The sequence below is a fragment of the Ochotona curzoniae genome, unplaced genomic scaffold (genome assembly GCF_017591425.1).
Source record: "Ochotona curzoniae isolate NIBS_2020 unplaced genomic scaffold, NIBS_Ocur_1.0 contig_2599, whole genome shotgun sequence".
Classification (NCBI taxonomy): domain Eukaryota; kingdom Metazoa; phylum Chordata; class Mammalia; order Lagomorpha; family Ochotonidae; genus Ochotona; species Ochotona curzoniae.
In genome coordinates this window covers 3,680,251-3,706,923 of record NW_024465520.1, presented here as the reverse complement: position 1 = coordinate 3,706,923, position 26,673 = coordinate 3,680,251, and the positions used below count along the sequence as shown (strand labels likewise).

The following is a 26,673-nucleotide window of genomic DNA, read 5'->3' as shown; positions in this document are numbered from 1 at the left end:
ACCATAACAAGACTTAAAAAAAAAAGAATAGCTAATTTAAAAACTACATAAAATACATTTGCTTAAACCTTGATAGCTTTAATAAAGATGACTTTATTTTTCTATAATATTTTCCTCATACTAAAAATTATGATTATTACATAAATTTTTGGAGAAATCATCTTGAAAAAGATACATAAGAGTGTTAATATTTGCCTTTAGGGAATTTTTTTTTTCTTACTTTGGTTTGATGGATAAATTTTAATCTATTTTTTATGTGTACGGACAGTTTAAGCTTTATTATTTGAGTTTTTGTGAAAATGGGATCTTGGTTCTTATGAAATTATTGTGAACTGAGACTCAGTTTTGTTGAGGCTGTGCCCAGTGACGATTGCTTTGGTGACACTTTTTACTACTTTCTTGATAATGATGGATGAGAACAAAATGATTAAGGATGTCTCAATAAAATTTGCAGGAGTATGAAAAGATAAATTGAGTTTGATACCCAGAACATCTGAGATCCTTGAAGTTTTTTTTTTTTTTATGCTGTGCCTTTACTATGGTTTTTTTCTTCAAGTCTTATTTATTTGAAAGAATCTTCCAGAGAGATGGGGAGGGAGAAGAAAAGAGATTGTCTTGTTAATTTCTCAGGTGGCCACAATGTCCAAGGGCTCTCCCTGGGGCATTTGCATTGTGGCAGGGGTTCAAATACGCGGACCATCTTCCCCTGCTTTCCTAAGCCATGAACAGGGAGCTGGATTGAAAGTTGAACAGCCGGGACTTGAACTGATAACTGTATGAAACGCTGGCACTGTAGGCTTTATGCCACAGTACCGGCCCCTCCTGTGCCTTTTTGAAGAATGTATGTACATATGTAATTTACTCCTAGCTGAACATCTTTTAGCTCCATTTTCCAAGAGACAGTTTGAAGTGTCCTCATGTCACTGAGTGTTCAAAATACTGAAAATCTTTGTGCCAGAATAAAAGGTCCCACCCCTTTATCATTGGCTGATGTACTTATTTTTATGAATTCTCTAGGATGCCCGTTCCTAAGACGCAGTATCCCTAATGGTTTCCATACATAATTGGAACTGATTCTAAAGTCTAGTCAATTTCTACTCAGAGGATACTTTATAATGGTTTGAAAAGCACAGTTTATCCTAAAACGGTAACTGACATCTGGTGATCTGCTGGGGCAGCATGCGTTTTGATTCCATTCCTTTTTAAAGTAAAATGAAAGACTGAATAAATGAATGATATTAACACCAATGGTCTCCAAAAGTTTATGGAAATACACATTTAAAAAATATACATTAATTCTAAAAAAATCAAAATATACAACAATTAATGCTATCTTTTCATGAAAGCTGAAGGTGGTGGCTTTTCCCACTATGTCACAGTGCCACCTCTTGATAAGTCAATTGAGAGAGAGGAAGGGAACATGGAATGGAGAGAAAGAGAGAGAGAGAGAGAGAGAGAGAGAGATCTGACCTACTGGTTCACTGTGCGTCTGTGTAACGGTCAGGGCCGAGACAGGCCGAGGCCATCAGCTGGAAACTACCCAGACCTCAGTGGGTGTCCAGCAGCTTTCTCCTTGAGTAATTACTACTCAAGGCGCACATTGAATGGAACCAGGACCTGGAAATAGAGCCAGGCGTTGAACTCAGACACTGTGATAGGGGTGGAGGCCCCCATCCGGCCATGCAACAAACGCGGCAAATGCTCACCCTAATTCCTTGAATGTAGAGTGATGTACAACCTCACTTGTGACAATAGGGAGGAGGGTGTTCATCTTTATAGCTTAAAAACGTGCATTTTGTAAAAGGTTTTTTTTTTTTTTTTTTTTTTTTTTTTTTAATCAGGAAGTCAGATATACGGAGAGGAGGAGAGACAGAGAAAGACTTTCCATCTGTTCATTCACTCCCCAAGTGGCTGCAATAACCAGAGCTGAGCCAATCTGAAGCCAGGAGCCTGGAGCCCACACGGGTGCACGGTCCCAAGGCTTTGGGCCATCCTCCACCGCTTTCTCACGCCACAAGCAGGGAGCTGAATGGGAAGTGGGGCTGCAGGGATTAGAACCAGCACCCACATGGGATCCTGATGTGTGCAGGGCGAGGACTTTAGCCACTACGCTACTGCGCTGGGCCGGCAAAAGCTTTTTAAAATGAAATTGATATACTCCAGGCGGGACATGATATTCCCTTAGAGGTTAATGTTTTTTTGTAAACTTTGTATTCAATGGTTCATGATTTTGCGGTAATCGGTTTGAACTAATTTTTTTTTTTCCCCAGCAGCATTTTGTTAAAATTTTATGTAGATTACCAAACAGGAACATTCTTCTGGATTTAATGCAGAATGAGTTGTAAACTGTTCAACGTTCTCAAGTTATTTCTTTCTGTCTTTGCAGATAAATTATTAGTCATAACTGTAGCAACCAAAGAAAATGATGGATTCCATCAATTTATGCAATCTGCCAAATATTTCAATTATACTGTGAAGGTATGATTATTTTTTGATTTCTGGAGATGTTAGAAATATTAGAATGAGCACCTAAATACAAGTTTCATAATAGTGCCTATATGGTCTGCATTGCACACAAGGGCGATAAGATGTGGCTGTATTAGTTGTAGTTAATTTACTGTTTATTTTAGCATTGGCCATGGACTTAGCCACTGAGACACTTTTCTGATGTTTGTTGATGCTTTATGTGCTCATCTGGGGGCTCATGTAGTAACGTAATACAACTGAAGTTTACCAGTAAACATTTTTCCCTGACTTGAATGATTTTTCACAGCTTTACCTGTCATGGAGTCCCTTTGTTCATGGAAACTTCTAAATGTGACTGTGATGGATGTGTCGTTTGCTCTGCCATTACAGATTGCTTCCACTCTTTCCTGATGGTTAGAGGAACTTGTGGATGTGTAAAAGGGTTTTAGAGGAGTTAGCAAGAGAGGTCATCTCATTGATAAGTCATGAGAGGAAACTTGGGGAAGTGGGGAGAACTACTAAGCTAAACTATGAAAGGCCTGCCTGCATCATTTAATTCTTGTTTTAAGTAGAATGATGAGGCATGTAGGTAGCAAATTAATGTAAAAATGTCAAGCAGGAATAAGATTGCTTCCTGCCAGGGAAAAAATTGGATGTCCTAGTATATAATATAGAAAAAAAAGTTAATGTTTGTTATATACCCACTGGAAGATTAGGTACAGATATTAAAATAGGGAAGCTATTAAGGAGGCTGAAATTTGCTTGGGGAGAGATCTAACAGAAACAAGTAGCTATTTAATTTGAGAGAAATGAAATCTATATTAGATTTCTGTTAAGGCAGGTAGCAAACTTAAACAGCCTGCCCTGATGGGAGATACTACGGAAGCGATGGGCAAATCAGGATAAAGAAATGCTGAAGCCTGTGGGGAGAATCTTCGGGATCAAGCCGAGGAGAGAGAGCAGCTGCTTTGTAGGAGCTTGAGCTGTGCGGTGCTGTGACTCGTGAACCATGTAAAGCAGTTAATACTTCGTTCATGGGCGAGGAAAGCTTGTCTTGGGGGACACAGCCACACGCTGTCAGATATGGGACCCCAGTTCCGTTTGATTGAGGTCCTGATCCCCCTCCTGTCTTCCTGCTGTTTAATGTGCTGGCTTTTAAATCACCAAATCAAAATCCCCCACCACTGCATCACCTGGAACTGCATAAAACACTAAGGTTTGACACCCCTACTGTGGTGTGAGGTCTGCAAAGTGCAACCTTCCAGATGTGCCCAGGACTGGGGGTTCTGGAAGGGCTCTGGGACAAATCACAAAGCTAGAGGATACCACATTTTAGGACAGAACTATAGAATTCTACTAGATGAGCCCCAGTTGAATTTCCTGGAAGATTGTGTATCTTGGAACCCTCAATCTAGACAGCGATGAAGCAAAAGCAGGCGAGCGTTCAGGCTGGGAGCCGCACGGGCATTGCTGGACAGATTTGGATTTGGATCAGCACTGTTTAGTTTCTAAATTGCTTTTATCCTTTCCTTTGGCATTTTCTTTTTAGTTTTGTTCCCCCTTGCTTCCTCCAGATCTCCTAGTGCATAACTGTTATGAGTATTTCAGTCTCGTGTTTTGCTAAAGCCAAGATGAAAGTCAGGTGGAGCGGGCGTTGCATGTATTACATGTACTTCCTGTTTGCTTAGAGCAGGTGTGTCAACAGCGTATTTCTGACTTAGGTGGCATCTGCTCAGCTAAGGCAAATCAGATAATGCAGACACGGGGACACAAGTTTGTTACTTGCACTGATAAATTTTTAAGCGGATTTTTCTGAACTTGTTCCCCTCTGCATGCCCCTAATCAATTCAAATTTGCTTCAGGGCCCGATTCAAAAATCACTGAGCTGCCAGGGGTTTCAGTGCTCATCACACAGAGTTCCTGCCAGATTGAGGTGAAAAATTGTTAAAGGTTTTTTTTTTTCCTTGTTCACTTTAGTCTGCACAAATAGAAATTTGATAATTAACTATGATAAATGCTGAGTCCATGTACATGCATTACACTCAACTTTTAAAGTGATAAAATAAAGATAGAGGTGGAGTAACAATTTAATGACACAGGAAAAGAGTGCTTGTGATACATTATTTAGACTTTCAGGAGTTTATGACACCATTAATTTGAATTTTGCTCAGTATGAAATGTTGATTTCATTTATAGGTGCTTGGTCAAGGAGAAGCGTGGAGAGGTGGTGGTGGAATTAATAGTATTGGAGGGGGCCAAAAAGTGAGGTTAATGAAAGAAGCCATGCGACATTATGCCAGTCAAGAGGATCTCATTATCTTGTTTACAGAATGGTAAGCAAAATATCTGGTGGTCTTTTATGTCTCGTTTGAATTCGTTTTTAAAGGAGCTGGAATTTACACCTGCAAGTTATGTGTTAAATTGCTGTATTCACAAGAGATCATTGTTTAAAAAAAACGATTTGCTCATTGTTGTAAACCATAGTCTGATATAAAGCTGTGATCTGATGCAAATGGATGAACTGGCATAAACACAGTCAAGGGAAAATATGGGCTGAGATACGCTTTCACATTGAGGTGAGATAAACACCACATCGAGTTTTTCTGTTGAGAAGGATAACTCAGTGGATTCTGGTCAATATAGGGACAATGACGGTGTAAAAATGGCACTACAGAGGGGACAAATCCTGGGAGAGATAAAAATAATAAAGAAGAGCCTGTTTTTTAATGTGCAAATTGCTTTTGGTAAGCTGTTTTCCTGTCTTTCTCAAAGTTAACCACATATGAGCCAAGAATGTCTTTAGAATCTCAAACATCCCTTGGGGTTTTAGGAAAACGAATTTTCTCTACCCTTAATCGATGCCCCGTGAGTTGGTCCAGTCTGTGACGAGAGAGATATGGGTGTTGGGAGATACTTGAAAGTTTCAATGGAAGATCTAATGTCCTCTAGGTACTATTAGTACCTGGATATATTAGTGGTTACATTTCTACAAATCTTCTTAAGGTTTCCTTTTGTTTATCCCAAAGGAAGAGAGGCAAAGAGCAAGGGAGAGTCAGAGAGAAAGGTTTCCTGCCCTTACTCATTTCAAACATGACCACAGGTGCCTGGGCTTGGCCGAGGAGCCTGGGACATCACCTGGTCCTGGCAGGGGCGCAGGTGCTTGGGCTGTCTCCCACTGCTCGCCCCGGAGCTTCAGCAATGGGTTGGATCAGAAGCGGAGGCCTGGAACGTGGCTGCTTGGACAGTGGAGGTGTGGGACCAGTGGCGGCTTCACTTACTGACTCTTGTGCCAGTAACAGAAACAATTTCCCTGACGCTTTCTCCTGCAAAAAAACCAGACATTCGAAAGCGTGAATTACAACTCAGCGAAGTCAGCGCTCCATATTAGGCATGAATGTTTTCTCCATTGTCACCCACAGTGACTAGGGAAAAACCCATAGGGAAAAAACCCAGGGATGGTGAGGAACTAAGACGTGGAGCCACGGGGGCCTTGTCTCATCTCATCCTGCTGGTTTTTTTTTTTAAGACTACGCTTTTTTTTTTTTTGTATGTCTGAGGATTAAATATGGTTAAAAATTTTTTCTCTGTCACCATTCTCAAACAATGGCACTGCTCTTGCTTCTAATTTTCGCCTAAGTCTTCCCAAGTCTAAAAGAATCTATGTTTTTAAAACAATATACTTACTGCAAACTTGTGGCATATAGAAACCTTCCTGTTTGTTAACATATTCGTTTAAATATGGTTATGACTTTGAGGATAATATAAGGAATTGTATAATTTCATCTGAAGATAACAGTAAGTAAAATTAAAGTTAGTAAGAACTAGAATGGTATCCATTATCTCTGTAGAAAATTTGATAGGGATACCTGAAAACATAAAGGAAAGTCTTAAAAAAATTTTTTTAGCAGTTTTGTAGGTGTTTATGCTCTCAGAGTTGGTACAAGATTAATACACATTGACAAGAAAAATGGAGCCATTTCAACCCACAGATCCATGCTGCTGTCAGTGTGACTGGTCCCATTGCCTGTGCATGGCGGACTCCTCCAGTTACAGACTGAAACTGTGTGTTCTGGAGCCTGATGCGGTAACCTAGTGGCTAAGGCCCTCGCCTTGCACATGCCAGGATCCCTTTTGAGCGCCGGTCCTAATCTTGACAGCCCCGCTTCGCATCCAGCTCCCTGCTTGTGGCCTGGGAAAGCAGTTTAGGATGGCCCGTAGCCTTGGGACCCTGCACCCGTGTGGGAGGCCCGGAAGAAGTGCCTGGCTCCTGGCTTTAGATCAGATCAGCTTGGGCCGTTGTGGCTGCCTGGGGAGTGAATGAGTGAATGGAAGATCTTCCTCTCTGTCCCTCCTCCTCTCTGTATATCTGACTTTCCAAAAAAAACAAAACAAACAAACAAACAAAACCTTAAAAAAAACTTAAAATGAAAAAGAAAGAAAGAAAGAACCTGTGTGTCTCACACATTGGAGCTGAGTGGTGCTGGACCTAACCCATATTCAAAGTAAAATAACAAGGAATACCTAGTTGTTAAGGGTAAATTCTATATCAGGGAGAAGCACACCTTGCCAGGGGGAGATTTATGGTGGATGTTTTGAAATTATTTTCCAAACTTATTTTGTTCCTTGGGAGTAATAAAATGGCTTCTTGGGAAATATCTAATTTTCTTTTGGAGATCAAAGGTTGAAGTTATTTAAAAATGGAATTTTGAACATCGGATTGGGCTGTGAGTACCATAATGTGCCTTCCGATTGTTCATGCACCTGCCGATGTCTGTTTCTTCTGCCTTCTAGTTGAACATTATTTGGCTGCAAATGGAAGCTCCGGGAGCGAGCTTTTCACCTTGTGTTTATTGAGCACAGGATGCGTTGCAGCCATTGAACTAAGCACTGTGGACAAAGAGAGGAGCACATCTCACCCTTTAGGGTTTCGAACTTATGTCACACCGACTCTATAAGCAAAACACTGCACAAAACTAATACAGAAGAAGAAGGCACATCTTCCAAGAAACTTGAATGCTGGTGTAATTTCTTTAGAACAGTTTATTTCCCCATGATTATGAAAGGGCATATCAGATTAGATCACTTTGCTAACGATTCATAAAAACAATGTTTTAATTTTGTTTTTTTGTGTTGCAAAAATGCAATTCACATGCAGTGTTCTACAGATGAGCGGATCCTAGGCTATTTGTAGCTCACGAAATAAACATCTTCCATCTCGCGATTGCGATTGCCTACCCGGTATTCTTGCCTTTTATATTGTCTTAACATACTTTCACAGATGACAGACTAAGCATTTCCTGAAAGCAGAGCTTTCCAAATACGACATCTATAATTTGACCTTGCAGTGGCAGGTTTATTTGTCGGTCTCCTCCTCCCTGGCGATGATGGCAGTTTGAGTGGGCCGACGCAGGGAACGTAGTCATTAACCACAGACAACATTTCATTATTTGGGGGTGAAGGAAAGCCAAAACATATCATGCTTCCTTGCTTCTATACCATCTCTTTCTTGCTTGCTTTTTTTTTTTAATTTTGTTTTTTGAAGATAAGATTGACATTCTTAGCTGTCGCTTAAATGTAACGCACTGCTCGGCAGCTCATCCAACCTCACGCACAGTGGAGGGATTCAGCCCAGAATAAGGGATTTTTTTGTTTTTCTGGTTTCAAATTGTTCACGTTTTCTTGTTGGGATTTACTGTTAGTAGAAGCGTTGGAATGCAGGTGAGGAAGGCGACACACACAGGAAGTGATGGGTGTTCATGTCTGTCTTACACGGATTGATGTCCGTATGTGGCGCCTGTGGGATTTCCTTGGCCGTGTTCCTGTGTATTCCCAAGTGAGACTGTCTGCTCCTTGCATCTCACTCTTTGGTTAGCGAACGCATTATTAATTATGTGTTACACGCAGGATGTGATATCAGCTGCTGTGGTCGGTGGCCGACTAGGACAGAAACCTTGCCCTCTGAACACATTTGCTTTTCAGCTGTGCTGGATATGTTTTATCTGCCAAAGCTGACCTTCATCGTAATGCTAGCCATTAAAAAAGTTATTTCGCCATTGCTTAGATTAATACTTGTGCAAAAGTGTGTCCAAGCGCTGACAGATCTTATATTGAAGAGACAAACATAACTGTCCTTTTAGAATTTGAGAAAAAAAATTTATTTTTTAAAAGACATTTAGTTTTATTGGGAAGGAAGGCAGATTTACAGAGAAGAAGAGAGACAGAGAGAAAGATCTTTTTTTTTTTAAGATTTATTTTTATATTTTTTTATTGGAAAGGCGGATATACAGAGAGGAGAGACAGAGAGGAAGATCTTCCGTCTGATGATTCACTCCCCAAGTGAGCGCAACGGCCGATACTATGCCGATCTGAAGCCAGGAGCCTCTTCCAGGTCTCCCACACGGGTGCAGGTTCCCAAAGCTTTGGGCCATCCTTGACTGCTTTCCTGGGCCACAGGCAGGGAGCTGGAAGGGAAACGGGGCTGCCGGGATAGAACCGGTGCCCATATGGGATCCTGGGAGTGCAAGGTGAGGACCTTAACCACTGCGCCACCGCGCCGGGCCCAACAGAGAGAAAGATCTTGAATCTGCTGGTTCACTCTCCAAGTGGCTGCAATAGACATAGCTGAGTTGGTCTAAAACCAGGAGCCAGGAGCCAGGAGCTTCTTCCGGATCTCCCACGTGGATGCAGGGTTCCAAGACTTTGGGCCATCTACTGCTTTTCCAGGCCACAAACAGGGCCCTGGATGGAAAGTGGGGTCACTGGGATTAGAACCAGTGCCCATATGGGATTCTGGTCTGTACAAGGCGAGGGCTTTAACCACTTAGGCTACCGTGCTGGGCCCAATTTTATTCAATTAATATCATTTCACAACTACAGAGGCTGACTGGCTGAGAAACAGATGCCAATTCCTGGCACAGTGGATAATGAGGTGTGCCCTCCTCCATCTCTGCTGCTTGCACTCTTGCTGTACTAGTGTTTCAGCACTTTGGCTTCCATGAGAAAATGGTCTGGAGGAAATGAGCCATAACTGCCCAGTACTCATTGGCTCTTCCCGTGCACAGTCTCAGCAGGTGGAATCAGATGCCAGGCAGAGGAAATCCCCGAAGTCATGCTTAGCTCCCAACATCGTATCTATGTGATGCCAGAGAACTCGTTGAACAATTCCCCATAAATTCCTAAAAATAAGCTTAGTCATTTCCACTGTGATATTATTGTCATCTAATCCATTTGATGACGAAATGACTTGAAGTTTCTTTTGCTTATTTTTTCATTTGGTTTTTTTTTTTTTTTTTTTTTCTGATGGTTTCCTTGTGTGAGAAGTGATAACCCTGTCCAGCATCACGGGGAGATGATGTGACGAATGAATTATGGGGGGGGGATGCGACTTCTCTTCTTCTCTTTTGCGAGACTTCATTCAAGCGTTCAGAAGCCAGCATTGTTTATTTAATTACAGTCGTTTGCTCCAGTGTTTGGAACGCGCTGGAAGAAACAACAAACTAGGGCACTCTTGTGGCACTTTGTTTATTGGCTCCTCGGTAGCTTTGGCTTCATGCGGAGGCTTGGGATGATTCATGCACTCGATTCACTCATTTGTTCAACAAATATTTAGTGACCGATTTCAAAATACAAAAAAGATGAATCAAGACGTGAACCCGCCTAGGAGAGGGATAAACAAACACTCTAGTAAAAGATTGACACGTTGCATGAAGAGCAGCCAGAGGGATGTTTGGTTGAATTCGGAGGAAGGAAGTGACCTGTTCCTGTGATGCCGATCCACCAGGAGTTTGGCGAGAAGGACACGTTGGAAATGGGCCTGGGTGACAGATGCTGGGGACCCAATTAGAAAAAGATGTGTTAAGCAACGGTGACTTCACTAGTAAAGAAGGCATGGATGGCAAATCTGTTTTGGCTTTAGATCCCGTTATTTAATGGAAGCGTATTAATGCCAGGCTGACTCACTAAAGCTTTATTTTGCAGGATTGGGGTCAGTAGCTGTTGCCAAGCCCACTGTCTGATCTTGGTGAATGGTTTTGTAGGAACCCATCTCTGCTCATTTGTTTACATACTGTCTGTGGCTGCTTTTGCACCGCAGGGGTGGAGTTGAATCCATGCAACAGAAACTATCTGTGCCTCTAAACTGAAAAGAGTTGTTTTAAAAAGGGCAGAGGGCTCAGCGCCATAGCCTAAAGTGTAAAGACCTCACTCGTACACGCCAGGATCCCATATGGGTGCTGGTTCTAATCCTGGCTGCTCTGCTTCCCATTCAGCTCCCCACCTGTGGCCTCGGACAGCAGTCAAGCACGGCTCAAAGCCTTGAGTCCCTGCACCCATATGGGAGACCCAGAGGAGTTCCTTGCTCCTGGGTTCAAATTGGCGCAGCATTGGCCGTTGTAGCCCCTTGGGGAGTGAGCCAGTAGACAGAAGATCTTTCTCTCTCTCTCTCCTCCTCTTTGTAAATCTGACTTTTCCAGGAAAATAAAAGAAGTTTTTTTTTTTTTTTTTTTTTTTAAACATAGAGAGTAAAGGTTTATTGAATGTTTAGACCCGTGTTGGAAACCTGAAGATTCAGTGATGGATATAGCATGTCCGAAAGTCTCAATGAGATGCGGTGAGGGGCTGGATCGTGCAGGGGCCTTGTCGGGTTTCCCAGTGAACCCGGTACAGGAATCTAGTGACTGGAAAGGATGTGGATGCTAAATAGATTTAGTGGGTGGAATCAATAGAATTTGACAACATATTTGCTGAGAGAGGTGATGGAAAAGAAAGCCTGAGAAGCTGAATGACAGATGTTTCAGCTGATGGACGGCTCGCTTGATGGCGCCCCCACAACAGAACGCAGCAGGACGAGCGTTTGGCACACATCCCAGTGACCTGTTGGGGCAGGAACGCTGGTGAGTCTGGCAGAAGACTCAGTAGGATCACATAAGGTCTAATCTTGTGGCTTTTGGGGAGCCCAGGAAAACTTACCACAGCAAAATGTGGAAAATTTTATTTTACACTTAGTGTTTAAATGTACTGAATTCCTATGAGAATTATTTTTATAACCCTTCTGCATATTTTCAATTGGCTATTAGAGCTTTGGTAGCCAAAATAATTTTAAGTAGAAAAACTTGCTTGCCCTTTGAGAACTTTTAACTTAAGTTCAGAAGACTTTTTAAAAATACTTAAACATTGGGTCTGGTGTGGTGACCTAATGGCTAAAGTCCTCGCCTTGAACGCGCCAGGATCCCATATGGGCGCCGGTTCTAATCCTAGCAGCCCCGCTTCCCATCCAGCTCCCTGCTTGTGGCCTGGGAAAGCAGTCGAGGATGGCCCAAACCTTGGAACCCTGCACATGCATGGGAGACCGGAAGGAAGCTCTTGGCTTCTGGTTTCGGATAGGCTCAGCTCCAGGCATTGCGCTCACTTGGGGAGTGAACCATCAGATGGAAAAATCTTCCTCTCTGTCTCTTCTCCTCTCTGTATATTTGCCTTTCCAATAGAAATAAATATATCTTTCAAAAACATACTTAAACATAGATATAGCAATGGTACTAGAATGGAATGGAAAACCTTACAGTAACCTTAGGATGGTATTCAAAGTCAAAATCTTTTTTATTTCTAGATGTATCTATTTATTTGAAAGAGTTACAGGGGAGGGGAGAAATGGGACATGAGGGGGAGAGAATCTTTCATGTACTGATTCACTTCCTAATCGCCAAAATGGCAAGACGATGAAAACATGAGCCAGGAGTTTCATCTAGGTGGCCTACGTGAATGACAGGGGCAAAGAAATGTTCTTGGCCCATCCTCCGCTGCTTTCCCCAGGCCATAGGCAGGGAGCTGTACTGGAAATGGAGCAGCTGGGACATGAACCCCTGGAGGGCTCAATTTGTGAATAAATGCAGTGCATGTAATAAGTGTAATGCATGCTTTACACATATTATACTTTTAATGTAAAACTTGCCACTAACATGTCTTTTTCAAACTACTGACTTGTTTATTAGTTGTTTACGATATACCATATATTTATGTATGTGTGTGTGTGTGTGTATGTGTATATATGAATGAATGAATCTTATGCTCAGGTTGAATTTTGAATATACTATGCTTCCTGCAAGCTTCTGAAATCAACAGCGGTTTGTTTCCATGGCAAATTCTGCGACATAAATACGCTCTTTTACCCATAAATGGACATTGCACTTGGGGAATCTCTGAAGCTGGTGTTGAGAGTCTCTGAGAATTTGGTTTATTTGTCTCGTCTCCCATGGCTCATTTACCCAGTAGAATAGCCATTTGTCCTATTGTGTAATATCAAAGAAATTGTCAACAAACTAATACTCTGGAGGGAAAAATGCTTCTATAGAAGAAAAGAAACTTGCTGATGCTTTACATTGTTAGTTTAATACAACGTTTAATAGATGTGAAAGTTGGTTTGGAGTTGCAACAGTTTTATTCTTTCTGAAGGTTTTTCCTTTGAAAATAATTCGGCTAAAAATAAAATTATTTTAGCTACCATACTGGCTTATAATAGCGTGTTATCCTTTCCTTTCTTGTATTCAGTCCTCGTTGATAATCCTAGTTTTTGTTAACTTTGTTGGTTGTAAACAATGATAGGTGCTGTGAATTTTTAATTATTATAATAATATTTTGATATTATTCCCTCCTATTTTTTTTTAAAAAAAACTTTTATTTATTTGCAAAACAGAGTTACAGGGCCTCCCCAGTTTACAAAGAAACCGAACTCTATCAGGATTAACTAGTCTCAGGTTATCGTTGTAACAAGTGGCAGAACTGGAGTTTGACAGCTAATTGACAGACTTCAAATAATGGGCTGTGCATAACTTTTAGGATTATGTTACAATTTCTAACTATTGGTTGTAGGAGGAGAAAGATAAAACCAAGTAGCCACATCTGTCTGCCTGTTTAGGTATAAAATTATGGATATGTTTTGATTGCAAATTATTTTTTGTAATTGAAATGAAAATAAAGGATGAAGTTTAAATCCACTGAAGTCCAGAGCAATGTGAAATAAAGGATTAGTCTATCTCTTACTGATTTGAACTCCATTTTTGCCAACCTTTTTTTTAACTTTTATTTTTACCAACCTTAAAAAATAGTTTTTGCAATTACAAAGTTTAGCTGTTTGGCATTAACCTTGTACCAGTGTGTTTTTTTAGAAAAGATTTTTTTAATTGTAAAGGCAAGGTTAGAGGAAGACTCTCTCCTTCTCTCTCTTTCTCCCTCTCTCTCACACACACACAGAGAAGTGGGGGGAGAGAGAGAGTTATTTTTCATCTGCTGGTTTACTTCCCAGATGGTGCAACAGGTAGAACCATTGTGTTGTTTTGCTAGGTCCCTCGGTGGAGATATGGCTCATAAGTAGAAGAGCTGGGATTTGAACCAGTGCTCACAGGCAGTGACTTACGTCACAGGATGAGCACACTGACCCCGGTTCTTGTGTGTGTGTCTGTGTGTATGCGTGTAACTCGGAAATGTCCTATATGATGAGAGCATAAACTCTCCTTCACCATGCAGAGGGGAGGGAGGAAGTGGAGAGCAGGTAACTTTGTGACTATAGGTTGCTGTACCTTACTCTGCTCAGGTTTTCTTGAACAGTACTAAGCCTGCCTTACCTGTAGCTCCAGAGCAGCCCTGTGCCTGCCTACGTGGCAGTGATTCCGTTATCAACGATGAGAGAACTGACTGGGCATGTATCTGCATCACTGCCCCAAGTCTGAATAGTAACAGCAGAGATGAGCAATAATGTGTTTCATTTTGATAAATTAATTGATATAAAGAAAGGTAGTGAATCCTGCTTGGTGTTTGATAACTGGCCTGGCATACTAACTACCTCCTTGGGAGTGAATTAACTTCTCTAGTCAGAAATCATAGCAATATATCCAAAGTTTTGTCTCTAAGAACTTGGGTGGGGGGATTGTCAAGAGCTTTAGTTTAGTTAATACTTATCATCTGGAATATTAAATCTTTGAGTGGTTTTCTCTGTAAACCTTGGCCTTTAGGTACACAGAAGTGAACAAAAAAAAAAAAAGTAAAAGAGTTTGTGATTGTAATAAATAGAGGACTTATTACCAATTGGAAACTTCTCTGATGGTGCTTTTTAACTTCACATTTTGTTAAATCATTGTAATTTTATGATGAACAAAGCCTGCAGAAAAATCAGTGGCACGAAAATGATACAATTCTAGTGTTAATTTCTGCGTTTTTCAGTTTATTGATCTTTTAAAAGGTACAGTTTTCTGAACACATGTTCTTATTTTTTAATTGCAGGCTGAATGGTGATTTATGTACTGAATGTAAATTGATGACATTTAGTAGCTAAAAACATTTTTGTCAAAGATAATAAAATCTTAAGAAATTATAATGAATTAACTTGAGTTGAAATCTAATATAGTTTTGATGGGAGCTTCTGCAAATGACTGTGTTTGAATTACTAAATTATATTAGCAATAATTGTACCTTGCATAAACTATGTTGGCTACAATACTGCTACTTTACACACATTGGTGCAATTATATAGCAAACAATTAAATTTCTAATACTTAAGCATTGTTTTAGAATATCTATCTTAACGATAAGTGATCATTTTATAAAATTAAGATTGACAATAAAATTTTATTTGGACTTCGTTTGCTAATATAAATACTAATAGCTCAATACAACTGATACAACTCAAGTGGAGTGAAGTTTGTCTAACGTAGTATGTATTTAGTAATATAAATCTTGTCATGGATTCTAAATTCTGGCTTTTACTAGCGTTCTTTTCTTGGTTTATGTGCCTAAATTCTGATAACTCTATTTTTAAACTTCTTCTTCTATTGTTATGTTCAATAGCTTCCATGTCATATTTGCTGGTGGTCCTGAAGAAATTTTAAAAAAATTCCAAAAGACAAACCACAAAGTGGTGTTTGCAGCAGACGGACTTCTGTGGCCTGATAAGAGATTGGCTGAGAAGTATCCCATTGTGCACAGCGGGAAACCCTACCTGAATTCAGCAGGTGGGTAAGGTGCTCACTGAGACTTTGTGCCGTTCTAATGTAGGGCCACTAATGGGAAGACCTTCCCAGCAGAAGTAAAAAGCTGCCAATTCAAATCAACTTTAAATGTATTCTATTTCAGCCAGGGGAGGGGATGTAATATCTTTCATAGCAAGCTTTTTAATGTGGCAAGGATACCAGAAAATTTTGATCTAATGATTGATTTTTGTTATATTTTTATTTTGTCTTGCATTTTCTTGGACCTATTTGTTTTACTTCTTCTCCTAGGAAAAAAAAGTTTGATTTTCTTTTCCATTCGCAGGAGTAATACTGGCCCAAATTTGAATAGTATTGAATATCAATGGAGCATTGTAAACGGGCTGCTTTTCTTAAATGTAGAGGACAACTCGACAGGAAAAACGATCTTGTTGCATGCCTGTTTATAGACCGTTATTGGCCGACTTGATGCTTGAGCTCTAATGCCAAAAGGAACACTCCAATTTTAGACTTCCCTTTTCCAGACTATGACTTACAGAACCTAGCCAGAAAATGGTTTAGCAGGCACAGTAATGACTGCTTCAAGTAATGGAAAAAATTCCCGAAATATCCCGGATGTAGGATGTGTTTGGGATGTTTGCAGGCAGTGACAAATCCGACATTCCTGAGATGAACCTCTTCGGCATGGACGTGAAAACCACAGTGTTAAGGATTTTCTTTCAGAAATAGTGAATCTTCCGTGTAGGATCCCAAAAGAGCATTCCAGATCAGAGGGGGGAAATTCTTCATTTTACTTTCTTTCTTAGTCAGTCTTTTTCTCTTAGGAATGTTGGAAAGAATACATTTGTCTTTTAGGTCCAAGTTAGGAATATGCTTTTTTTTTTTTTTTTCTTAAGGAGTCTCTGAGTGTTTCTGTGTTCAAGTTTGTAATAACACTCACTCCGTACAGCTTATTCAGAAAACAAAAGGCAACCAATAACTTCTTTCACAATGAACTCTGAAATCTCTAAGGGAGGAAAGAGTCTCAACTTGAGATGAGTGCAATTCATTAGAGCTGGACTTTGGTCTGTGAATTCTACATGTTTTTTTGACACTCTCTCTCCCTGCTTCGTTGCAGGATTTATTGGCTATGCTCCATATATCAACCGAATAGTGCAACAGTGGGCTCTCCAAGATAACGATGATGATCAGCTCTTTTATACTAAAATTTACATCGATCCTTTGAAAAGGGTAACAGCAAATGCTTTCTAACGATTTGATTGTTTGCGCCGCTGTTCTTTTGTATTATGTTAATGTGAAATTATTCAGAACAAAGTATTTCAGTGGTAATTGAAGGGTGATAGGATTTCTTACAAAGGTGTTTGGCCTGGCAGTTTAGATGCTATTTGAAATGCTCAAATTATGCATCTTTGCACAGGATGTTCCAGCCCTTGCATCTGTATTGTGGTTAGCTGGGAGATAGAATAGTAGACATCATGTCTCTGTCTAGAAAATTCTTATTGCTTCCTCATGCATTTTTTGAAAAAAGTATGTTGATGTGACTACAAGGATTATTTTGTCTTTTATTTTAAACATACAATAGAAGAATATTGAGGATTTGAGTTATGCTATTTAGGGGAGAATGTTGGGGACGGTAATCATTTGCCCCATTCCTGGAACTGATTCACTTGAAATTTTGGAAAAATGTTAAACAAAATTTTCAGATTTGATGGAAATTTTATCTATCTACAATACGTTGTTTCATAGTTTACTATGACAGACACTGTTGTACAATTTTTTAAAATTATGTATTAAGCGATGTTTTACCGTGCTTTGAAATTCGCTAGACTTGTGTCTTATCTAAATACTTCAGTCATTTAATTATTTTCATTAGACACTTAACATATAAGATTTTTAATCTTTTTTTTTAACCATGAAGAAGAGAGTTTATTTCAAATGGTCAAAAATTAGTCACTCAATTTAAAGCAAAATCATCTATACAATAGTTTACCTTAATGTAGGAATGTAAGAGGTTACATAACGCCCAACACACACACTAGGATACACATGCCTTAATTGAATTAATATAAATTAGAATAAATTACACCCATTTTCTCCTTTTTTCTAAAGAAATGATGCATGGAATTTAAAATACTAATAAATGTTTAGAACAAGTGTCATTTCATTAGCAGTATGTTGAACTTTTTTTGTTTTTCTTATTGTTTTTATTTTTATATTTTTGTGTGAATGATTATTTAGTATTATCACCATTTTGTGATGCAGTTCCATAGACCCTGGAATTTCCCCTGTCCCCTCCCTAAGTTCCTTGTCCCCCTCCCCTATATTATTACTATTTATAGTTCTTCATAAATAGTCAAATGCCCATCATTGCGGGCATGGACAATGGCAGAGACCAACATCCTATTGTCAAGATATAGTAAATAGTTTCATTGAGAATCGAGCTTTGGATTTTTAAACTTTAAATTCCTTTAAAGAACAAAACGTATTGTCATGATAGTGGTAAGTGTTTTTGTTATTTTGTCCTTTTCAATATTATCTCCATTCTTATTTTTGTAGGAATCTTTTAACATCACATTGGATCACAAATGTAAAATTTTCCAGACTTTAAATGGAGCTGTAGGTATGTGCTTTCAGTATGGGGGTTGCTGATATCCATAATCATTACCTGTGTTTTCAGCTGCTTTTCCTTTGTTATATTCAGTTTGGATGTATGGTAAGGTTACAGGATAGATATTGCAATCCTTGAACTAGCATTGATCTTGAGTTGAACTTAATATAGTTTAGTATAATCAGTCAAAATCATTTGATATTAAAACTATTTTGGAAATGATATCCCTCTTGCCTTAAAGTCTAGTGTCTTCACCACTTGTGGTTATAGATAATACATATGTGTTGCACAGTTTTCAAGGTGAGGTGCTTGTATTGAGAATTACCGAGGAAGAGTGGATCCCGTTGAAAGGTGTAACAGTGTAGGCCAGCAAGAAATACCTGGTAATGAAGTTCTTGTCTTCGCTGCAAGAATTTATGAGCGAATCAGAAGAGTGAATAAGAAGCAGAAAAACATTTCATTGAGAAAATGAACAGAACACATTCCAGAGGGAGAGTGTGGCTTCATCTTCAGTGAATATTGTATGGACTGTTCAATGAAAGAGGAGACACATATGTGTAGGAGGAAATAGTATTCAGAATTTTTTCTGGAAAGTAGATGGAAATTTCTCAGACTCTAACCACCCTCTGGTTTTTGTCCCTATGTGGTCTAATGTGTCCTGTTATGGTGGCTGGCGGGTGTGTTGCTTAGTGTACAAATATGTTACAATGAGTATGCAGTGAGCTGTGGGTAATTGTACGTCACTCTTACCCTATGCTGGCATGAGCCTGGTTTAGGCACTGGGTCTGTTTATCTCCAGAGCAGCAAGAGGATCCAGACCCATATTCTGCAGGTTCTGTGTATATTTCCCTTTCGCTCTGTGTCTCAGTGCCAACTAGACAGGTAGACTCTGAAATTGTGCATATGTATGTGTGTATGTGTTCGTGTGCACACTGGCAGTGTATATATGCATGTGTGCTTGTGCGTGTTTTTGCAGAGTTACATTGCACACATATATTTTTAAAAGATCTAAATTATTTATTTGGAAGATGATGTTGTAGAGATAGAGAGAGAGGGAGTTGGTATGGGGAGCCCTCCCATCCTCTTGTTCAGTTCCCAAAGGGCCTCGGCAGCCAGGGCTTCATCACAGTGTCCAGTGTGGGTGCAGGAGCCCAGGGACTTGGACCATCTTCTGCTGCTTTACCAGGCAGATGAGTGGGGAGCTGGACTGGAAATGGAACAGCTAGAGTTTGTACTAGTACCCATGTGGGATGCCAGCATTGCAGACAACATAAGCCGTTACACCACAATGCCTACCCTAAGATACACATATCTTGATAAAGCAAATTAGCATACAAAACACTATTAGAAGATCTTAATTCATTAATCCCTTGAAAATTAAAAATATATTGAAATTCAATACTGTTTGGTACAGTTCATATGATAAAGTGACTCTCAGAATGAAAAACATTTATTTGAGCGCCAAGGAAATATGAACAAAGGAACCTGGGAAGAAAAAAAATAAATTCTCAGAATTTTGTGTTTCTGAACAATTGGAGCATGTCCGAATTTTGGAAAAGATGTGTGTGTTTATTTGCTTTATAGGGACAGAGAGAGGGAGAGAGAGAGAGAACACAGGTTTCCATCTGTTGGTTCACCACTCAAATGCCTGGACAGGGTCTGGCTGAAGCCGGGAGCCTCTTACAAGTCCCCTACATGGATGCGGGGGTCCTCACACTTGGACCATCCTCCAGTTGCTTTCCCAGGTCATTGCAGCAAGGCAGATCAGAAGTTCATTGGCCAGGATTTGAACTGGCATGTATAAAGGATAATGGCATCACAGTTTGAAACTTAACCTGCTACACACTGTCCCGTAGCATTTCAGCTATATCGTGTGGTGTAGCCTCAATAGAACTGGCACTTCTGTCGTTGTAGCCAATTGTGGGAACCCTGCCTAGACCAAGCAGTGTTCTATTTACTGGACATGCATTGCTGCTGTCTTCCTAATAACCTGGCAATGTAGACACCAGTAGACCTACAGATGAGAAGGTTCAAACAACACTGTAATGTCTGTGCATCAATTTACTGTCAACGAAGAGAAGATGGGTTCCTCGTACCTGCCAGTGCATGGGTGGCACCGGGTGGGATGCATGGGGGAGGCATTCTCCAGTCAATTTCGGTGTCTGTGTCACCGCCAGGGTTCCGGTTCATAATGGCTATCTGCTGACTTGGAGAGGACAAACATTCCCCAGATACAGAGTATAACCACTCTCACGCATGCGTGTTGAAGTTTTTTTCTTTTGAACCTAGATGAAGTTGTTTTAAAATTTGAAAATAACAGAACCCGAGTCAAGAACACATTTTATGAAACATTACCAGTGCTGCTTAATGGAAATGGACCCACCAAGGTGAGTCATAGTCACTGCTTGCCTAGCCGTGCATTTCTGAGAAATACACTCTACACAATGTTGTCTTTCATTATTATTTTGTGAGAATTGACGAAAAATGCTTTCCTTTGTTCCAGTTACTTATTGACTTTTTTTTTTTAACAGCGTAACGTCTGGTTTAATATTAATTAATCACACTGATGATTTTTGCTCACCGGAGTACATAACACATTATTTTTCACCTTGGCAAATTATTTAATAACAGCTGCTAATGCGAGAGCCACATTTTCCTTATGTAGGACACTTTCTCTGATCATTTTGAATGTTTTTCCGTGTCATACCTCTCTGTCCCTTCCTCCCCTCCCCTGCCCGTCTCTCTCTGTGGTTGAGCTTGGTTCAAGTGTTACTGACTGGAAAATTTACAGATGAAACACTTGCCTTTTGCTCCTCGGGTCTCCGGGTACTTGTGTAGCTTTCTGGCCTTCATCGTGATGAGATTTAGTTGCTTATCCTGTCGGTCTCCCTAATCAGGCCTTCAGCCCAGAAACAGTAAAGCAGCCGTGGTGAGGTTTCTATTTGCGTTTTGCCTATGACATCATCATTACAGGGAGGCAAAGGATGCTCCATGCAGAACTTCCCGTGACAAGGCACTGTGCTCCTCCTCCCTGGGAATGTGAGGATTGAATCACATTTGAATTTGTGTGTAAGGAGAGTGGAAGTGATGTCGGTGAGACGTGATGATGAGCAATTTCAGTGGGATTATCTTGAAAGTTTCCAGGATGATGTTGACTGAAGATTTATGTGAGAAATTACAGAGGTGATCACGAGGAGCCCTCATCTTGAAGAATTCACAAAGACCTGCAACAACAGAATTTTCAAATATAGAAAGTATTTTACTTTAAGCTATCACTGTTTCTGGTGTTCTAGGCTCTGACAGCCCATTTTATCCCAAAGCACTGACATGATTCTGACTAGTCCGCGTTCTTATGATTATATTTCATAATAAAATAGAAGTAAATTTCAGACATAATTGGGATAATATAAAATTCTGAGGAAATTACAGAAACATTTAACTAAAACTATTTTTTCATAGTAATACATTAAAATTCAATACATTGGGGTAGCTGGCCTAATAGCTCCTCCTGTAAGTTCTGGCATGCCATGGCTGCTATGTGTCCTGGCTGCTCCACTTCCATCCAGCTCCCTGCTTCTGGTCTGGGAAAGTAGTGGAAGATGGCCCAAAGCCTTGGGACCCTGCATTTGCATAGGAGCCCTGGAAGAGGCTCCTGGCTTCTGAGTTTGGATGGGTTCAGCTCTGGCCATCGTGGCCACCTGAGGAATGAATTAGAGGATGGAAGATCTTTCTTTCTCTCCACCTCTCTGTAAATCTGACTTTCCAATAAAAATAAATCTTAAAAAAAAAATCCTTGTACTTAAGTCACTGTGACCCTGAAAACTTGGATGGTTTTTAAAAAGCAAGGAAAAAAGAAGGAAAATGGTTGGAAAGTTTCCCTGCCAGTAAAAGTGGCAGCAATGTTGGAAACATTTGGTACTGTGAAAGAATCAGTAAAGTACCACTGCCTATAAGCTGGGGCGCCTGCAGAATGGCGTCAACACACAGCTCTTTGCACCTGCTAATGCTGCCAGCAGAGGTGTCTGCAGTCATAATGGAGGAAACAGATGTGGATGGAGGGTGGAGAGAATAGATAACCTCTGTGTGGAGAGATCTAGAGGAGGGAGGTTTCCAGTCACAAGTAATGCTCCAAAAATGTTAACTACCTGCGAAACAAATTGAGTAAGAAGCAGAAAGTAGCAATGGTACAGACTCAAGGTTTCAACTGAAGACTGAGAGTAATGCCTTGGTGTGCTCTACTTTTAAAGGGATGAGCCTTTTCATATGTTTGTAGGGATTTTAAAGAGATTAATGAATAATTCATAAAATAATTATTATATATCTTACACTTTCTAAAATGGGGAGGTTTTCATTGTGTGTGTGATGATGATTTTATACGTGATCTGCTGCTTAAGCTATTTGTTTCATTTCTTATTATAAAAATCTTGCCCAGAATATTTTGAACAAAACATTTCATGATTGCAGTCGTATTTCTCTTTGAAATATTTAAAATGAGGGACCCCTGTATAGATATCTGTCTTTGCTTAAAAAAAGGATATACTTTGAAGAATATTAATGGCTAGTTAATATTCGTGCTTTTCTTTTGATAAGAAATAGTGACACTCCTCCTAAATTTCAGAACTGCAAAAGGCATAATACTTTACTCTTTGTAAGTTTGTTTGTTTACCGGCAAAGGAGAGCAACAGGAGACAGAGAGAGAGATGTCTTCTGTCCACTGCCTCAGTCCTCAGATGTCCACAACAGCCTTCTCTTGCCCGGAATGAAGCGTGGAGCCAGGAACTTTGGAAGTTTGCCATGGGCTCCTCCATGAGTGGCAGGTGCCCACGCACTTGGCCCATCCTCTGCCGCTTTCCTAGGCTCGTTGGTAGCAAAGCAGCCATGGTCCAAACTGGCATTTGTACATGGGATGCCAACATTATTGGCTTTCCCTGAACACCAGTTATTTTATTTATTTATTTTTTAATCAACAAATCTTTTTTCAAAATTTCAAACTCTGGGTGGGTAAAGATTTTCTTGGATTTGGAGGAAATCTTAGTGTGTTTACTCATCTTCCCCATCACCTTCCTCTCACCAGGCTGGCACTCAGAGTGGAATACAGTCCACTACAGACAAAATGCATGTCTCTTGATGCACAAGGGAGGAGGTGATGGGTTATAAAGAGGTTGGGAGGCCTGAACGGCATGATGGGAAAGCAGTATTTCCCAATAGGCCAGGTTTTTGTTGGTGTTATTATTTGAAGGACGGACATCTTGCATCCATGATTCACTCCCCTAAAGTTCAAATGGTACGAACCGTGCCAGGTCAAGGCAGAAACTCGGAAAGCCATTTGTGTCTCCCATATTGTTGCTGCCACAGAGTACACCCTGTTAGAGAGCTTTGTGGGAAGAGGAGGCGGGCCGCACACCAGGCACTGTGACAGGAATCTGTGTTGCAGGCACAGTCCTAGCTTGTGGTGTCAAATACTTGGCAGAGCTGACTGATGGGAGGATTTGAGTAACTGTAATTAGGAGCGGCACTCTGTCTTACTGAATCATTGCTGAGAACTCTACGGTAGCCTAATTCTGGGGGGAGAACTCGGTGTCATTTCATGATCAAGTTTAATCAGTGTTTGGTGCTGAGCATAGTTGCTGAGAGATTACATGCTCTGCTCTCCCGCCCCATCCCCGAGGAGCATAGGGTCTTAAAAGTATATTAGGTTTGGGCCCTGCGCAGTGGCGCAATGGTTAAGGTCCTCGCCTTGCACGCCCGGGACCCCATATGGGCACCGGTTCTATCCCGGCAGCCCCGCTTCCCATCCAGCTCCCTGCCTGTGGCCCGGGAAAGCAGTCGAGGACGGCCCAAGGCTTTGGGACCCTGCACCCACGTGGGAGACCCGGAAGAGGCTCCTGGCTTCGAATCGGCACAGCATCAGCTGTTGCGCTCACTTGGGGAGTGAATCATCGGACGGAAGATCTTCCTCTCTGTCTCTCCTCTCTGTATATTTGCCTTTCCAATAAAAAAATATAAAAATAAATCTTTAAAAAAAAGTGTATTAGGTTTTACGATTATATGATGTAGATCATGAGCAGTCTGACTCACATCGATTGTTGGTCCGTTGGTTACATCACAATATCTTATTGCATGAGATACAGGCTGTTTGGAGTGGAAATAATATTACAGTTTACAGGTACTGTTTTTTGGAGTGATGTCATTTCATGTTAAATTAAGGCAAACCTGTGTTATCTAACCTTTTGGAATGGGCTCATTTCCCTCAGCATCATGATGCATTGTCATTCCCTCATTTCTCTTGGTGTCTGGACTGGGCCTATAAACATGCTTATTAACCCATGATTATTCACATGGCATCCATTTGGCTCTTGTGCTTGCTAATCAATTTCGTTTGTTCCTTTAAAGCTGTGTTTCACCGACGTGTTTCTTGTTGACTTTTCTAGTATTATTTCTTACGAGATGAAATGTGACCTTTAAGATCTGTAAGAACCGTTTTGACTTGTGTAGACACAGTTTATTCAACTTTCTAACATGAAGTCTGGGGCGCTGTATTCAGTCAGTATCGCCATATGAAAGGGAGTATGAGACCTAGCAAAGGAGTGCACATCATGCAGAAAATACAGTCCCCAGTTGGATGAGCCAAGACCAAGAGCTCCACGACATGAGGGCTTTCCCTTGTTCACACTCTGTTCCTCCTTTACCAGATTGTCCTGAATTATTTTGGGAACTACGTGCCTAATCTGTGGACACAGAGCACCGGCTGCTTGCTTTGCGAAGCTGATACAATTGACTTGTCTTCAGTGAATGTGAGTAAAAATGTCAGGAAATGCAGTGATGCATGAAAAAAAAATGTCAAATTATTTTTATAGCGTTAACTGTAATGGATTGATTTATAGTATAATGACATATAACTCAAAACTGTTAGATTTGTGTATGTCTGAACTGTTTTTGGAAACAGAGTAGCTGATAATTGAGCCTAGTTATTAGCCTTGGTTATTAATATTTAATAGCTTGCTATCGCTGGGTTGTTTTGTTGTTCTTCCCTGCTGACTTGGCCGGATTGCTAAGCACAAATTCTTTTGGTGCTTCAGTATTTTATTGGATAATGTTATCTGTGTTTGATTTTTTAAAAAATTAGATGATTGAAAAATAATATTTGATTGTATAAGGACTGTTCTAAATTCTACATATATAGTAATAACCTATGACTCAGTTGTAGAGGTGAGTAAATGGAGGGTCCATAACTTCCTTAAAGTTATACAACTTTCAATTATTTGGCAGGACTTGATTTCAGATCATGTGATCTTGGCCACTATTGACTATCTGAATATCATGTGAATAGCATGTGCCAAGCACAATGCTAATTACCCCCTTACACAGAGAAGTATAGCACATAGTATCATTTATCCTTTGAGAGTGATTAAGGTGTTGGAAATAGTTGTTTATTTCAATTTCAGGTTTATAACCCTGTCTTCTGTCATTAGAGCAGATTTAAGGTTATCATAAAGCTATTCTGCTAACTTGGGAGACTATTACATGCATGAGCAATTGGATTTCAGGGAGTGTTTTTTGCCCTGCAGCCTGATTCCTTCATTGACGCCAGGGTGAAATACCTGTGCACACAGGGGAAAAAACACACCTCCCAAGTGTACAGTTGAGGCACCCTCTGGACTCAGGCAGATGCAAAACACCCTCAGTGTGATACACCCAAGCTCCTGAAAGTACTACTTTTCAAAAAAAATCACTGTCCGAAAAGAAAATAAACAGCAAGTTACATGCATTTAGGAGCTTCTGAATAGAGTTCTACTTTACTGGAAAATAAGATATTTTGGCCAGTCTCCCTAATAACAAACTGAATGTCCCCATCTGGAAAGAAGACTAGAATGTTTAGTGAAGCTGCATCATGAATATAGGTGAAATTTATCAAGATCTTTTGTTGTTTGTTTGTTTTGCATAGAGGAAGTGTTGTCCCATGCAAAGGAAGTTGATCATTTCTGTCTGCTTCGTTTCAGTTTAACTTTTTGGTTCAAGAATAGAAAAATATTTAAATGCTTTTTGCTACAAGTAAATCATTAAGTTCTTAAGTTACTTTGTGTTAACTTTTCTTAAAATGTGTAAAGTAAAATATGATTTCTGTTTGTGGGGATATAGAAAATCTAAATTGTCTAGGTAATTGAGATCCCAGGCCTAATCATATTTTTAGGTAGAATCTGTCTAAGGTTTAAGTTACACTAGACATGGAGATGCGGCATGTTGGATCAGAGCTTTTACCTCCTTTTGCAGGTGTTTGAGTTACCCAGCCCCTCATCTCCCATTCTCCTTGCTTGTGTGTGTTGACATAATAAGTACTTCAATAGCAGTTACAAAGTTTGAATGAAACACATCCTCTTATTTGATAAGGGGAAATTGTGATCTGTCTTTTTTTTTTCCTAATACATTTATTGAAAATCCCTAAAAGACGGTTTAATTCTTTGTTTATTTCTTTGTTTATTTCTTTAAGAAAATGTTTGTGGGCAGGGATGATCATTGTGGCACAGCATGTTATGGAGTGGCTAGAGAAGCCTGTATCTCGTTTCTGAGTGACAGGTTCAAATCCCTGCCTCCCTGCTTCCCATCCACTTCCTTCTGATGAACCTG

The 26,673-nt window shown here is 40.2% G+C and overlaps 1 protein-coding gene across 1 annotated transcript in view; it reads left to right on the top strand.

Annotated features, from left to right (window-relative positions):
- PLOD2 (procollagen-lysine,2-oxoglutarate 5-dioxygenase 2) overlaps positions 1–26,673 on the top strand; it is a 51,785-nt gene that overhangs the window by 8,232 nt on the left and 16,880 nt on the right. The window contains exons 2-8 of the mRNA XM_040974895.1: positions 2,387–2,478; positions 4,663–4,799; positions 15,301–15,464; positions 16,558–16,670; positions 17,997–18,060; positions 20,338–20,435; positions 24,741–24,842. Of these exons, the coding sequence (XP_040830829.1) occupies positions 2,387–2,478; positions 4,663–4,799; positions 15,301–15,464; positions 16,558–16,670; positions 17,997–18,060; positions 20,338–20,435; positions 24,741–24,842 (770 nt within the window). The remainder of the gene's footprint in view (positions 1–2,386; positions 2,479–4,662; positions 4,800–15,300; positions 15,465–16,557; positions 16,671–17,996; positions 18,061–20,337; positions 20,436–24,740; positions 24,843–26,673) is intronic.